We start from the raw sequence: 15,986 nt of genomic DNA, 5'->3' as shown, positions 1-15,986 counted from the left end.
GCTACTTAGGCCATTTTTCCTTTCCTTTTAGTTCTCATTTTAGGCTGGTGTAAGATGAGTGTGATCTGGGTTTGGGTACCGGTCCATGGTGATTACAAGAAGTGCAGAATTTTGCTGTTGACTGTAATCTCCCCATACAAAGCACTACAATATCTTAAAACCTGGACAGCTTTTGCCTATTAAACATCTTAATGCTGATGGCTGTTGCCGCGATAAGGTTTTGAATGAATCAGTACCTATCATGATAAATAAGGGATGATATGTGCTCAAGTGCACTTGAAAATGTGACTTGGAAACAAATGGTGCTTGATGGGAGGATAAGGCTCTGTCTGAGAAGCACGTACGTCTGCCGCCAGTGATGCCTACTTTGTCACTGGTCTTCCTTCTGTAGCCTAGACGTGTGCCAGAGACTCTTCCATACAGGCTTAGGCACTGGAGACCTTACAAAGGAACAGACTTCCTAAATGGAACAAAACATTCAACCACTATGGCTCACTGACAAATGCACATTTTTGAGACAAATGTAAAACATATTGCATGGACTAAAGTTCTTTCAAAATCTCTTATTTGAAATGCTTCACGCAAAGGTCATCTTAAACAGGAACCAAACATTCCTAGATTTTAAATTATAGCAGTTAAGCCCTAAAATTAACAAAAACAGCATGGAATGTTGAAGCAATAATTCAAAGGCTAAGGTTTATATAATAGTTTATTCTCTCAATAAGTGTTCCTTTGCTTAATTCTGAATTAGGATGTTGCAGGTTGATGTTGGCTATGTGCTGCTTTCCCTATCTGCTATGAGCATGCAAAAAGCAGGATTCAGCACTATACATCTCTGATGACAAATTTCATTGCCACAGTGCATACTTAGGAGTTTTGTATATGCTGGATGTTCAAAGGGAGACACAACAAAACCTGTGTCAGTATTTGTGGTTAATCAGTCTTAGCCAAAGCTAATATGGCAGGCATTCTGGGGGAAACTGAATTACAAAGTTTCCAAGAGCAGGCAAACCATAATAAATTGTGGGTTTGAATGTGGCCAGACACTGAAGAAAAACTCAGGGAGACTGTGCTAATCTCAATGTCTGCAAACATGTGCTTAGTAGCTATAAACTCAAATTAGGGTTAGGGACTCAAATGATCGATAAATGTTGAGATACATGAAGTGATTTTCATATTGTGTTTGATGGGGGCTTTCTTAGTCTTAGTAAAGTATACAATCAAGAGTCAGGTTAGCAGAGAGCTTGGGCTTTTTCTGAAGTACTGGAGAGTGTGGCCAGTGCTGAGAAATTAGGCTAAATGGATTTCACTTTATTGTAATTGCAGTTATACCCTTCTGTTTTGTTCACGTGTTAGAATAGGAAAGACAAACAATATGAGGAGTTGCTCCATGCAGTCATAAAGCAGAACAAGGCCTGCATCACCATGAATTTATGTTCTTCTAGTGAGAAGGAAATATAGCCATTTCATGCACAGTAGCTGTCACAGTGTTGTTGTTTTTTTGTCTCACAACTGTATTTACATTAAATGACACACACATGGCTGCACCTTGGACAAAGATGCTCCTTGCAGTCCTGTGCTTCCCCATTCTAAAACTGGAAATACTTTTTTTTTGTCTACTATAATGTGGCCAATCTAAATACAGGATTTCAGTATCATGAAAACATTTTCCATCCAGTCATGATGCTCCTAACTGAATTACTGCTGTTTGTGTGATGTGAGCAGGACAGAAACATCTCTATTAATGAGAGATGTGCTGGATGCCTTGTCCAGAGATAATCTGCAGACTCAGGCAATCTAGCCAGAGATAGGCCACAGACCCTGGTGCTCTGGCCAGGAATGCAGGCACTGAGCTAACAACAGGCATGGACATGAAGACATTTAATACCAATAAAATTCACATCTTCAGTGTTGGTTTTGGGGGCTAGGCATTTGTTATTGCTACTAATGACAAGTAGATAGGATATATAAATATGTAAATATAATATTTTAGACTGAGAGGCCCCTTGGTTAACTGGTAAGTGGGAAGAAACTTTAATTGACTGATTTTATTTTCAAGGTGATTAAAAGCTACACTTTCTGCTTAGGGCAGCACAGAGGAAGTGTGATGAAGTCTGAAGGTTTCATTTTAGATACATTAACTGGAAAAACAACACCTTGATTGACTAAAGAGGATCGGGCCATATATTGAAATCTATATGTTAGATACACGAGAAGGGAAATGGGTTTCTACTCATATCCTGTAACTTGAGGTTGATACTTCAACCAAAAGGTGCATGTGTCTTTCAGAAACTTACCAGAAATATAACAGCTGCCTTTAGGAGAGAATCTGGCATGAAAAGCTACAAAAAAGAGCCCTTCTTCATCAGAACAGACCTCCTGTTGTGTGATAACACAGTAAAAAGGCTGGAAGCTCTTGTCAGATATCCTAACATCCAGGATTGACCTTTCCCTACAGGTGTGGTGTTCTTAGTAAACCGTTATTCAAGTATGTTTCTGTAAGCCTACACAAGCCCAGGAACCTGACAACCTGGCCTGGCCTTATCTCTCTGGGCTTTATGAGAGGGCTCTGACTGATGCGGTGCTGTGCATTTTCATTTTCTTCCAGCCTAACAACAGCACTCTCTGTCTTATCCTATTTACCATAGGTCTGTGTGCAGAATGGGAACACTATTATCACAACAATATTTTTGTTAACTTTTGAAGTTGTGATGAAAAACCTTCACAATAACCATTGTTATGAATATGAGCTTTGTCCCCCATCATCTCAAAGGTAATGCCAGATAGATTTCACATTAAGAGTAGGTGGAATGTTCTTCTGAACCAATATTTTAGATGAAGAACACATTTGCTGTTAAGGCTCCATTATGCTAGAGAATGCATAGCAGCGTGGAATTGCAAACCCGTAACTCTAGCACTTGATCGCTGGCACAGGGTGCTTATATTTTCCTTGATTGACAGTTAATTTCCTTTGAAATAAGGATATATTGGTTCTTTTCTGGTTAATAATGGTCCTTAACATCAGAGAGTGGGAGACTCATTCCATTTTGGGGTTGTTTGTACACACCATGAAAGTGCAAAGTGAGAAAAGCCCTGCTCCCATACAATGGAGAAGAGATCGGTCCCTATCAATTCACAACAGGACTTTCATGATACACCATTCAAGAAAGTCAAGGACAAAACACATACAAAGACGAGATCATTGGAAACACTGGTGTGAAGTGGAACCTCAGGTGTGCAGAGCATTCTCTTACTGGAAGCTTGTGAAAAATGTAAGCAGTGTGCAGTTTGGTTCTGTGTATATGCTAGCAAGTTTCTTTCAGCTGACATTGTAGACATGAACTGAACAACACTGGAATCTCAGGGGCAATACTTTTTAATGCATGTTTTCTATTTAAATAACTTTTAACAACAGTTTTCAAACAACAAAGTTTGTGAAAAATTATTTTGAGTCTGTTAGCTATGAAAGAAAAGTCTGTCCTCGCTGCAGTGATGAGTAATCATGTTATTGGACATTTCCCCCATCTTATATTAAAAAAATCTGATAATTACAGTAGAGATTAAGAGTCTATAATAGGAAGACAGGAAAGCATGATCTATTCATTTCTAACCAGAAATGGGTTTTATCTGATCATACAATACATTGCACGCACTACAAAAGTAGTAAGTAAAGTTTGAACATGATTCTAATCTATGTAACAGTACTTTAAATCCATGCAAAAAATGTTCTCATAGAAAACATTTAGAATTCTCCTGGCATAACATTTGCCTTTTTAATAGTAATATTATTTAAATTATTAGAATTTGTATGGAAATAAACTTGAATTGACCAGTCTGTGCACAGTGAGGAATGATGTATCTCTTGGCTAAAAGTGAACACTCTATACAAATATATGGCAAATTTCTTTTTAGGTATGATGTTACTTTGTTTTTGTAAGAAAATGTTTCATAATTATTATATGTACTGATACTCAACAATAAACATCAGCCAGGCATAAGACACTAAAAACCCAACTTCACTGAGGCAGAGAGGGTGTGGCTAAGTGTCAGCTGGAAGATTGAGGGACAGCCTGGGTGAACCAGTGGGCATTTAAAATGTCTCATTTTTTTCACTTCAGTAATTACTAGATTCTGAGAGAGAACCCTGCTACAGAAAGAGACAACAGTGGAAAGTGAAAAGGTGACTAAAAAAAGCTATAGGAAAACCACTTCCTAGTGGTGCCTTGGTTTTTATAAAAATAAAGAATGAGCTCTGTGTTTCTTTATGCCTCCCCAACCCATGGTAGTTCCAAAGTCTCAGATAGTGATGGATAATTCAGCTATAGCTAACTGTCTTGACATCACCTCAAAGCACTTCATTTAGCACTCTCTTCCATTTTTCCAATTTAATCCATAATTCAATTAATTTGATTGGTTATTTGAGCCCTTGCAACAACAACAACAACAAAAAAAAAAAAAAATACATGTCCATTCACTGTTTTTCAGCATTCTACAAAATAAAAATAATACCATAAAGTATTATTCCAAGTTTTATTTTTAAATGCTCACATGACAAAGTAAAGTAAGTCTAAATAAAGCATATTTAGAATTTTAATATAAATGTAAGTTTCATTAAAAGTACAAAATCAAAAACTAAACTGATTACACAAAAATGGGAAATGGCTGATATATGGTTTTTTGTTGCAAGGGCTCGTTTGTTCTGCTTACTGAAAGTAATGATAAAAAAGTCCCCCCTCCCCAAGTATTGTTTTAAATACACCCTCACACAAACCTACACACAGTATAAAAAGAATCATACATGTATTCAAAGATTCTCATACCACCTTGATTAACCACTACCAACAAACACACTGTGACCATACTCTCAGTTAATACATGCATAGACACACACACAACCTTTGGCTCAAAGGAAGCTTCCTTAACTGGAGTACAACACACAGTTTCCACTTTCACATTAGTCTACTATTTGTCTAAGGAGAACAGAACAGATCTCATGCATCTATAGTGCAACTCATGTACAATTTGCAGCCGGCTGGCTGGCTCTCAGGGCCTGCAGTTGATCAGCACCAGGCCGGGTATCCCCACAGCGATGAAACATGAAGGCAGCAGACAGAGGAGCAGGGGCCCACCAGAGCACCAGCAATCTGGGGGCCACTGCTGGCTTACCAGGGAGTCTTGAGGGAAAGAAAGGGCAAGCAACCATGGGGAGATTGGAAGGGGTTTTAGGAAAGCCAGGTTAGAAACTGAAAGTCAAAAAGAAAAGAACAACAGAAACGAGTGAAGTAATTTAGAAAGGAAGTAATGCACCAACATAAAATACCAACTAAGGCAAAAAGTGATGTTTTCCATACATATCTGTTACAAGGGGGCTTTATGTGTTTAAGAAGTTCAGTTTCTGATTTGTTAACTATAGATTATAGTACTTGTAGCAATTATGGTGGGTCTGTGACTAGACTTGGCCTAGCTGACATCACTGATAATGCACCACTGTGTTTATGGCACCCCTGGTTCATATAGTATTCATATAGAGAAAGACTCTTTTGTAAATACTAATGTTATTAACAACAACACTACCAATAATAAGAATGAGGAATATTCAAATAAGAGAATGGAAAATATGAAAAAGAAAGTCAAAAGCGTTTCCATAAGACTAAGTGAAAAGACCTCTGACACAAAAATCTGTTACATGTCCCTTTGATTTGAGCCTAGTAAACAACTGCTATTCATACTACAGACCACTGATCACACACAACCAGCTTAGTTAAATTTGAATTCTGTAATGACTGTACTGCTCTACGGGTGTGTGCCACTAAGTTAAATAAGACTAAGCTGCTAAGCATACATTATAACCAGTAGGTGCTATTTCCAATACTAAAAAACAGGTCTGAAGTACAACTGCAAATGCCATAATGCATAATACTTTCACATCTGTTCTGCTGTACAACTCATATTAAACAGCTGTTGATTCGACCTCTTCTGAATCTCATCATCATAACTGTGCTCTGTCCATTTTTCTCCAGTGCGTATGTACAGCATAAATGACAGCTGCCATTTCATAGAGAACAAAAGGCCCTAGATGGGCTGAAACTTGTGCTTCCAGTGAGCAGTGACACTGAGAGAGCTCTGTCCAGCTGGGCTAGCTGCCCATATCATGGGGCAATGGACCAGTGAGCCATGGGTGAGTGGAGGAGCTGGCTGGGTGAACGAACGCCTGGAGCACTGCAGAGAGGCAAGAGAGGCAGTGACCTCCAGTTTGGCTTCTTAAAGAAGACCAGATAGAGGAACAAGGAAGGCATGGCCATGAGTCAGCATCGGCCCGGCTGCCAAATGTGCAACTGCCCCAAAATGGAGAAGAGGGAACAGTTATCCACATGGTATCCTTGGGGTATTTCGCTAATAGCAAATGTAGACTATTTCTCTTTATATCAGCAACTGCGGGACATGGTGAGTGTAACTCAGAGATCATGTCTGTTGCTAATGGAATCGCAGAAGAGTAGATAATATGAATGGAAAAGGTGAATGAAGGTCAAGTGTATATATAGCACATGAGTTTATGCTTTTTGGTTAGCACAGCAGAGAGACAGAAAGAGAGAGAGAGAGAGAGAGAGAGAGAGAGAGAGAGAGAGAGAGAAATAGAAAGAGAGGAATATGGGACATTTATTTCCTCAGTTCAGAATCTGGTGCTCTCATGTTTCAACATGCGGATCTTGGGGAGGCCTCCGGCCACCCGGTACCCATACCCCTGGTGCTGTTCCTCCAGTCACCGAGCACTGCCGCTGGACACAGAGCTGCCACTGGAGCTGGAGCCACTGGAGATGCGGTCATCAAAGATAGAAATCTCGATCTGAACCACAACAGTCAAGGATTTTAACAAGGCACTTAGGTATATGTAAGGAAATATAACATTTCCATGGAGCTTTCTGTTTGCAAATTTGTTTTGTTTGCTGTCTTTTTGCATTAGATTAGGTCATTAATATAAAATGTATTATGCAAATTCCTTGAAATAAAGGCATATTTTATTAACCAATAAAAGAATAAAATCCCTACTGGCCTCTAACCTTCTCTGTAAGTTTCAGCACCAATTCCTCCCCTGCTCTCCATGACTTCCTCATTATTAGCTAGCAGAGCCCAACATACGCAAGTCACCCAGAGGTCTAGCCCAAGATATTTGAGTTTTTCCCCCATTCTGCAGTATTGCATTCACTCCTTCATTCCTTATGCCACAATTTACATATTTGAAGTTGTTGGTGGTAGAAGAAAGGTTTGTCCTGGAAAGGCTAGTCCTGACTCATTGTAGCACAGCTGACAGCACACGTGAGAAACCCCATGAGTCTCTGAAGTCCTACAACTTGCAGCTTGATTGCTGAATGGTTCACTGGAAAGTCTAAAATCATGCAAAATGATGTGATGTCAAATAACCATGCCACTGCATAGTCATTAAAGCTTTCTGATCAGAGCATTGTACCTAGAGAATGTGAGCAAGAACTTGGTTGGATTTATAGGAGTTCTCTACTTTGCACATTTAAAGATAAAGGGATGACATCAAAGTATTTGGATGTAGTGAGGATATCTTTTGACAGAAGACCAAATTTCTTTATTCATATGTTGTAATATTTAAAAGTTAGAAAATTATGAACATCACATTTTCTGGAGCATCTAGGTTAAGAAGATAACCCCTAGTTACCCAGAGAAGACCATGAGTGCATCATGAGGAATCATGCCCCCCCAATATACACAACACCCCCCACAGCTCAACTTCTCCAAGGAGACTAGGAGCCTTAAACTTCACTGGCTTAAATCTACCTCACTGTTTCCTGCAGAGTTCTTGTTTAGTGTCAGTTATGAAAATAAACAAGCCAAAACTCACCTACTATTTCCTTCGATCTGCCATCTCAAGCTTCATGCAGGTTGTTATGCCAGACTCACCCAATGAGCCTTATTTTGGACAAGAGCATTTTTCAAGGAATCGCTAAATATCTAATTCAGTTTTGTAGCTAGTACTTACTTTTATAATTATGGTTAAACTAACAAATGTGCTAGTGTTGTACATTTCAGATGGATGATAAAATGAGCCCATATTGTATAACAGACAATGACCTCTCACTATTGCAAGATAGTTGTCCAGGTTGGCATAATAACCAGATTAAATGAACAATATGGTTTACAGACAATATGGCTATAGGAGTAGCTTAAAGTATACTGAATTTAGAGACACTTATGGAATGAAACATGAGATGACCTATTCTCCTCAGAAACCCATCCTGCATGATCTACAAAGGATATCACTCTCATGCCCCTCTCAACAGGATCAGTGATAAGTAGGCCCCGGGGTGCATAGATCTTCTCATTCTGTTCTTGAATATACATGGAGATCTTTCTCAGGACCTGTAAAGAGAGAGAAACCAGCATCGGGGAAGACAGATGTATTGACTCGAGCACATGGAGAGGCTCTAGTCACTCTATGACAAAAAGGGCCTTGTGTCATGTCAAAATAAAAACACCACTGTGGGGGATGTACAGTTTTACCAGTACTGTATCGTTTCCATAGAGTTCTGGAGTAAGGAAAAAACCTTACCATAACATAAATTGACTACCCATAATTAATTTCTCTTCAACCAATAAACTAAATCCAGAATAATACCATCATAATGCAACATGTTATTTTAACTTTCATAAACAAATGACAACAAATTATAGTTTATAAGGCCATTTGCCTTCAGGGATTACATGTCTTTTTGAAGGTAAAGTAGATCTTCCAGAAAGTCTGATAAAATGAGTTTATTTAGACTTCTCTAGCATATGAATTTTGGTTTTGCAAGTAAGCATCCCACCAACTGCTTACCTGTGGCTTCCTAGTCCCAGTGGACTGAAACTGTGTGGTACATTTCTGTTTGCCTTTCCACGCTACATAATCAGCTCTGAAAAGCCTCTGTGAGTTGGGCAAAGCCCAGACACTTTGATCCAGTCTTAGTTAAATGGCCATAAACAAACTTTACAGTGATTTATGGCATATTTGTTGGTCCAATATGCTTATTTATTGAGGATTTTCCACCATGCCCTTTTTGGATTTCTAATGCTCTGTTTTCTACAGTGTCACAAAGATCAAATCACAGTTCCTTTGACCTCAAGATTTACTTTGTTTTTTTTGTTTTTTTCTAAAGGCTGCTTTTATGACTGATATCAAAAATGCTTAATTCTTGTAATTTTCACATACTCGTAAATAACACTAAGTGAAAAGTATGCTGCTACAGCATATTGAAGAATCCTCACACAGATTTTGACATGTATGACAGTAGTGTTTGCCAATTATCAAATGTACAATTATGAAAGGTCAGTCTGTTCTAGGATTTGTGGAATTTGGACTCAATCCTTCAGAGAGTACAGCCACCCATTATCTTACTTAGCTGCACTGATGAGAAAGATGCTTATCTGGGTGGCCATAGGCATATGTGCATGCATCCATGTCAGTAAACAAACAGTAAACAAACACATGGGTTGGGGCGATTTATCACAGCTCATTTCTGATGAGGGCTCATTTCTCAGTAAATAATGCTCTGCCTAAGTTGATGGGAACTGAGTGGTGTGCAAATCCGATTAAACATAAGCAACCCTACCCTGACAGGCTTAAGCATGACACATGAGAGACGTAGACAAAAAGGACCATGTATACAGGTAAAGCATAACTGTATAGGTTAATTAGGTGCCCTTTGGAAAGCATCCATGGCAAAAAAGCTATTGGCAAACAGGTGCAAGTACTTCAGAAACTAAATTACAAATCAAACCTTTACTGAGATGGAGGCATTGGTAAGCATGGCAGATCCATGCAAATCAGACCTTATCTGAACTCCTCTGGACTTGTATTCACAAGCAATTTCCATCTGTTCTGAATACATGTGTGATCACACTTGAACCAGGTGGCATGTCAAAACTGAATTCAAACTTAACAAATGCTTTGAAGGCCTCAGATAACCTGGCCAGAATATTTTTTATCTCTTATCATCAAAGCTGGCTATGTGTAAGGATTTCCACAGCCTAAGTCTCAGGACAAAGAGATACTGTGATTATGTGATAGCTGATGACTGGGTTCTCAAAACATTAAAGGAAGTGCATCTCAATACCTTTTCATAGCGTGTCTCCATGCAGAGGAAAATGATATAAGCAGAGGCACAGGCTAGACAGCCCTCCAGGTAGGACTGACCACTGATCTTCTCAGCCTCTGCGTAGTAATTATTGAGCGTCTTTATAGTGTCCTCAAAGAGTGCCCTCTCGATCTGCCAGTAGTCATGTGCAACAACACAAGCATTTTAGAGAACTGCAGGAGACAAAATAGAAGCTGGTAAACCTCAATGGCTACAGGCCATCTTGCTCGGCTCTCCAAAAATACCATATTGGAAACTCTTGCACTGTAGGATGCAAAAGCTCAAACCCTCAAACATTGATCTGCTGCCAACATTGATCTTCTCGCTTATGTGTGACAAAATGTTGATTATATAAGCAGATTTTACAAATCCACTGATGATCTACATCAGTCAAAATTATATTCACATGAACTAACAATAATGCTTCTTCCATAAACAGTCTATAAATGGTACTTTTGTGTTATGCTGTCTGTAGGAACATCAGTCTCAACTAGCAATAGAGTAGTTCAGTAATTTCAGCCCAAAAACTGACATGTCTCAAAGACACTTGCTTTGTAAATCTCTTTAATTCTTCCACAAATACTCCAGGGTTTATTCTTTGCCATTTTTCTTTACTGCTTATTCTTAGACATATAATACATTTCCTTTAAGGACTGCATGATTTTGCCCCTTGACATCCATATTGAAGCTGGTAATTTGATACATAAATCTCTCAGTACCCACCTGTTCATAAGTCTGTCTTTCTATCTGTCCGTGTCTCTCTCTTTACATTGAATGCACAGATCATTCAAGTTTGGACTGTCAGACAGTAACAGGCAGTGTTCAATGCCCTCACTGCTACAAGACACTCACCCTGTTGTCCAGCTCTTCTGGAAACTTGGTCTGGAACTTGCAGACGGTGCCATCTCTGTAGTCCCTCTGAATGAACACCTTGGTGGCCAGTGTGGCAGTATGCCTTAGATCTTGGAGATTATGAAACTACAACACAAGAAGATTAAGTTATTAAGGTCCTCTAACAAAAAAACCTTTAAAAAAAAAAATCTGCATATATACCTGAAATCTGGTACAGTTAGAAGAAATAGCACAAAATTAATTAAAATAATGGAAGGCCAAAATTACTCACTGAGCGATTATACACTATGTATGAAAAAAACTATTCTCTCAGGTCTGAGACTAAAATGATATTTATTAAAATTCATTTCCAATGAGGTGTCATTTGAGCTTGTACCACCATTTACCACAACACGTTTTTATACTTTCTTTCTAATAGAGAGTACAGGTGGTGTCAGAATGAAAATCCAGTACAAAGTTACTCAATGGCTCAACCACAGTGGCCAAATTGTTTCATGGGTCTGCTGAGAACAAAAATTTCAAATTAATTCTACCATTAAGCCCTGATTCTCACTTTTCTTTATTTTACCTCCAATCAGATGGCATATAAAGTATATTATGAATGAATAAGTCTTTTAAAGAATTGACATATCAAACAAAACTGACAGATAGTCATTCAACTAGGATTTACTTTCCAAAGTCATAACCTCATTATGATAATTGATTCAAAGTGCATAGATGCTAAATAAAGCACAAGTCTATTGATAATGTTTTATTGCTTAATTTAGTGAGATTATTTTAGATGCCAAATGTTGAAATATATGAATAAGTATTACAAGCAGAATTTGTTTTTCCATAATAATTCACAGCTTTACAGAAAGCGGACCATGGGTGGAAACTGAAGCATGAACCATTAGATATTTTGACTGTTTGGATGACATAACGTTTTCTGGAACCAGAGCAACTACAAAGAGAATAAAAAAGCTTAGTGAAGTCTCATTAAGGAGAAGGTGAACCTTAATTAGCCTGTTCTGTTGCCATGACAAACATCAATGCAAGTGAAACAAGTTTAATTAGTCCCACACTCTCCTCAGCAGAGTCAGTCCTTGGAGCGATTCCAGCTGAGCTCTGGAGCTTGGTGTAAGCTTCACATGCTCTAAGGTACTACAGAAACTCAGGGTAAGAGCAAGTGTTGCAGATAACATAGCTTTTGAAGGCTGGTGCACAAATAACTGTGTAAAAAAATATTTGTTTATAAAAAAAGCTCAAAATTAAAACTAAAAAAGAACCTCAAATAATAAGTACATATTTTATTTTTATGTTACTTTTTGAAGTTCAGTTACCTTAAAAGGTTAAGGTATTTTTTAGGTTGAAACAAACAAACCAACCCTCCCCCCCCCAAGTTTTTATTATTATTATTTTTTTTTTTACGATATATCTGACTATAAGTCAACAGATGTTATGCAGCTTGAAGACCACCCATTCATTCATAGGGCTGTGAGCAAAGAAATGTGAGGGACCATGTTTAGGGTAAAATGGCACAAACATCACATTTGTCACTTGAGGATGCATCTATGGTAGACTCGGAATTCCTGCCCAGCTAAAACTTTAGAAGGCACAGAGGTTGGCTCTGAGTGCTGCCAACATTGAGAATGAGTTTTTTTTCTAATGAGCAGGGAAATTCTGTAGAGACATATGAGTAAAATCAGTGGGCAACAGTCAGCAGGGTTACAGTCACTCTGTGGATGTCCTCTGTCTTTACTTGCAAATAAGAAACATTTACTGCTTATACACATGTGATTGATGTTGCACACTTAATGCTCTCTTGGTATTTTGCACTCAGCCAGGGAGATGGTGATGACCTTGTAGAGCACAGTAACTGCAGTGGTGCTACAAGATAGATTGTTCTTGTTTAACAATGTTTCCCATCTCTGTTTGGATCTCTACGTTTCATCAAAACATACGGACATTTCCTGTTCTGGAGTTCTAGTTAATTTGCTTGGCTAAGGCCACAGAGGTATTGACAGAACTCTTTTGACATAATTAATTCTAAATTATGAAAGCCAGTAGTATAAATGTGATTGTTGACAGAAAATATGAGCAGTAAAGGTCACTTTACTAAGATCATAATCCACTATACAAACCCCCCTGTAAAACAGAAAGAGGTTAGGAGCAATGGTGATCAAGCTATTACAGAATAGGCAGATACTGGGAGAGTAAGTGGACAGGTGGTCAAAACATGGTAAAAACTGGAATAAGAACATTTTTATAAAATTTAAAAGACTAATGCCCTATACATATTTTGTACTACATAGGGGTCTATGCTACTAATGTCAGCCTGGAAGCAGAAATTTCATTAAAACATTCACATATTCCTATTCTTTCACCAAAAAAGTAAAGTGAGATTCTGTACTGAATCACCCAGATAATCCGTCTTTTTCCTTTTAATGCATTTTATCATTCTTCTGTTGCTTTAGACTGAAGTAACTTATATTAATTAGGATAAATAAGAATTGTTACAATATATTGTAAATATGTTATATACTATACTATATACTGTAAATGCATCAACCTTACATCTATAACTTAGCTAATCTATAACTATATCTTAAAAATGCTAAAAAAAAAAGCACATTATTTGATGCCACAATGAGTGAAATGTTTAATTTGCTTTAGATGAATCATCTCCAACTCTGTATTTTCACCGACATAAAAATTTAGTCCAAGATTAGTCTTATTTCATGTCCACTAAAACTAGCCTCTTTTTTTTGTGGTTGTCTGTAACTAGTACTTAGCCTGGAATCTATTTACAATTTAACTCAATACTGAATACTACTTATTCAGCTCAAAGATTCCAACTGCCAAATGTGTCACAAATCCAAAATATTAGTCACTTGAAAAATAAATGAAAGAGGATAGGATAGGAAAAAATTTGCAATTTTTCTAAGCTGTCATTAAAGATTTGTTCAGGATCACCTGTGCATGGGACCCTTGTCATTCAGGATACATACTGCAGATTTGTAAAGGCCAAGGAACTGTACATGCTGCCAGAGCATGGGACGGCACATGGCCATAAAGGCACAGTTAACAATTAATTTGCATCTTATTTTAGCAGGATCTGACTGAGGGAGCCAATATACAGAATGACTTTACTTTCCATCGTGCCTTCTCACGCTTGTGTCCTTTTTCTCTCCCCTCCACTCTTTGCATGGCCCCAGCTGCTTCTGGCCCTCTCAGTTTTGCTTGTTTCTAATTCAGAGAAAATCAGCAAGACAACTTTCCAGGTTTTGTAATTCTGATTTCAAAGAGACCCAAAGAATTAATATATGTGAGATGACAATTATTAAGTTGCTGTGGACTGCAGTTCCACAGAAGACACTGCTACTGTCACAATAATTGCCAGGGCAATAACAAAGGAGCCAAACTGCAAATTGTTTTTCCCTCTTGGGTCTGGAAGGAGGTAACAAAAATAAAACGGCAACAAAATAAACACAATATTTCAAAACAGATTTTTCCCTCAAGCAGGTAATTTTGACACCTTATAGCACTCAGTCTTTTGCATGCACTTGCAAATCAAAAGAAGTGCAAAAACACACCAAATTCAGATGCTATGTAATTTAATCTTACTTTACAGATTCTGTTATTTGCTGACCTGCAAATAATGTCAATTTGAACATGTCTCAAACCTGCTTGTCTTTTACATATCCTTACATTGTACAGTGCACAAATGGCCAAATAAAAATTCTGAATCTCTAATCTGGAATCTTTACTGCTTGTTTCAATCTCAGCTGGTCTCTGCAGTGCTTGAGTAGTGCCATGGGAGAATGAAGACAGCTCTGGTACTATAAAAAAAAAAACCCACTAGCTCCTTAGATGCTGGTCTTAAACACCAGAAACACCAGAATCTGTTCTGGCATGCATCTAGAAATTGTCGTGTTCATGTCTGTGTCTGCAATAACTGTAGGCCCTTAGCCAGGAAATACAACAAATCAGCAGAGCAACCGTCAACCACTGTGACTATTGAATGAATACATGGCTCAAGAGGATCATGCAAGGAAAACAAGCATGTCCACCTGCAGTCAGGTGTAGCACTACTGAGCAAACAGAGCCTAATGCATTGTGTACATAAGATTCAGTTATAGTATTGCCTGAGTGACTCAACAATGAGATGTGGGCTGGTCCAGTTTAAGAGCATAAAATGAATTAGCTGATAAAGGAGAAAAATAAAAAACTCATAAAACCCACATAGTCACCCATCAAGAAGGGACTACATAAGTGCAAGACTAAGGCAGTGAAGGGGGCTGAGAAACCTCAAACTGACTCATAGTGTATTATAATGAATGCTAGATTAAACTGTGAACCAAAGAAGAAAATCACATAGAGCATACAAATGATGCACTGAAATATGCACTAACAATAAAGTGCTGCAATGCAGCATGAGGAGTAAAGGTTAGCTTGGGAAAAACATAGCACAACAGACCATAAAAAACCTAGACTGACATTATGCAAGTAATGTTTAACATGGTTGATTGAAGATATATGGATTGGTCCTGTTACCACTGACTTTTACAAAGTAAATGTATTCAGCTGAGGCATACATGTTGAAAAGGGTTATTAAGCTTGCAACAAGTGTAATGTCACTTATTAATATAAGATCACCAGAGGATTTTTTTTTAAAACACCAGAAATTATTACATTTGAAAAAATAAAAAAGAATACTATGTATATGTATATTAATATATGTAATTAGTATTGTTTTACATCTATCTATCTATGTATCTATCTATCTATGTATCTATCTATCTATCTATCTATCTATCTATCTATCTATCTATCTATCTAGAGTATATAGATATAGATATACAATATACATATAATATTTTGAGATTTGTCTAATGTCTAATAACTCTGAACATATATTAACTATCTTAACGGAATTAAATGATGCATTTTATATTTTAACTGAAATGTTTGGACAGAGGCATGGACACTACTTGATAGAGTAACCATGTACTG

The 15,986-nt window shown here is 37.7% G+C and overlaps 1 protein-coding gene across 1 annotated transcript in view; it reads right to left on the bottom strand.

Moving 5' to 3' along the window:
- Positions 1-6,238: 6,238 nt before the first annotated feature.
- Positions 6,239-15,986, bottom strand: part of golga7bb (golgin A7 family, member Bb) — a 28,574-nt gene continuing 18,826 nt past the window's right edge. Inside the window, exons 4-7 of the mRNA XM_027014766.2 lie at positions 10,992-11,117; positions 10,119-10,271; positions 8,284-8,385; positions 6,239-6,844 (exon numbers count right to left, since the gene is read on the bottom strand). Of these exons, the coding sequence (XP_026870567.2) occupies positions 6,761-6,844; positions 8,284-8,385; positions 10,119-10,271; positions 10,992-11,117 (465 nt within the window). The 3' untranslated portion in view covers positions 6,239-6,760. The remainder of the gene's footprint in view (positions 6,845-8,283; positions 8,386-10,118; positions 10,272-10,991; positions 11,118-15,986) is intronic.

This window comes from Electrophorus electricus, chromosome 11 (genome assembly GCF_013358815.1).
Source record: "Electrophorus electricus isolate fEleEle1 chromosome 11, fEleEle1.pri, whole genome shotgun sequence".
Lineage (NCBI taxonomy): Eukaryota > Metazoa > Chordata > Actinopteri > Gymnotiformes > Gymnotidae > Electrophorus > Electrophorus electricus.
Note: the sequence above shows the minus strand (reverse complement) of the source record. Positions and strands in the feature narration are given on the sequence as shown.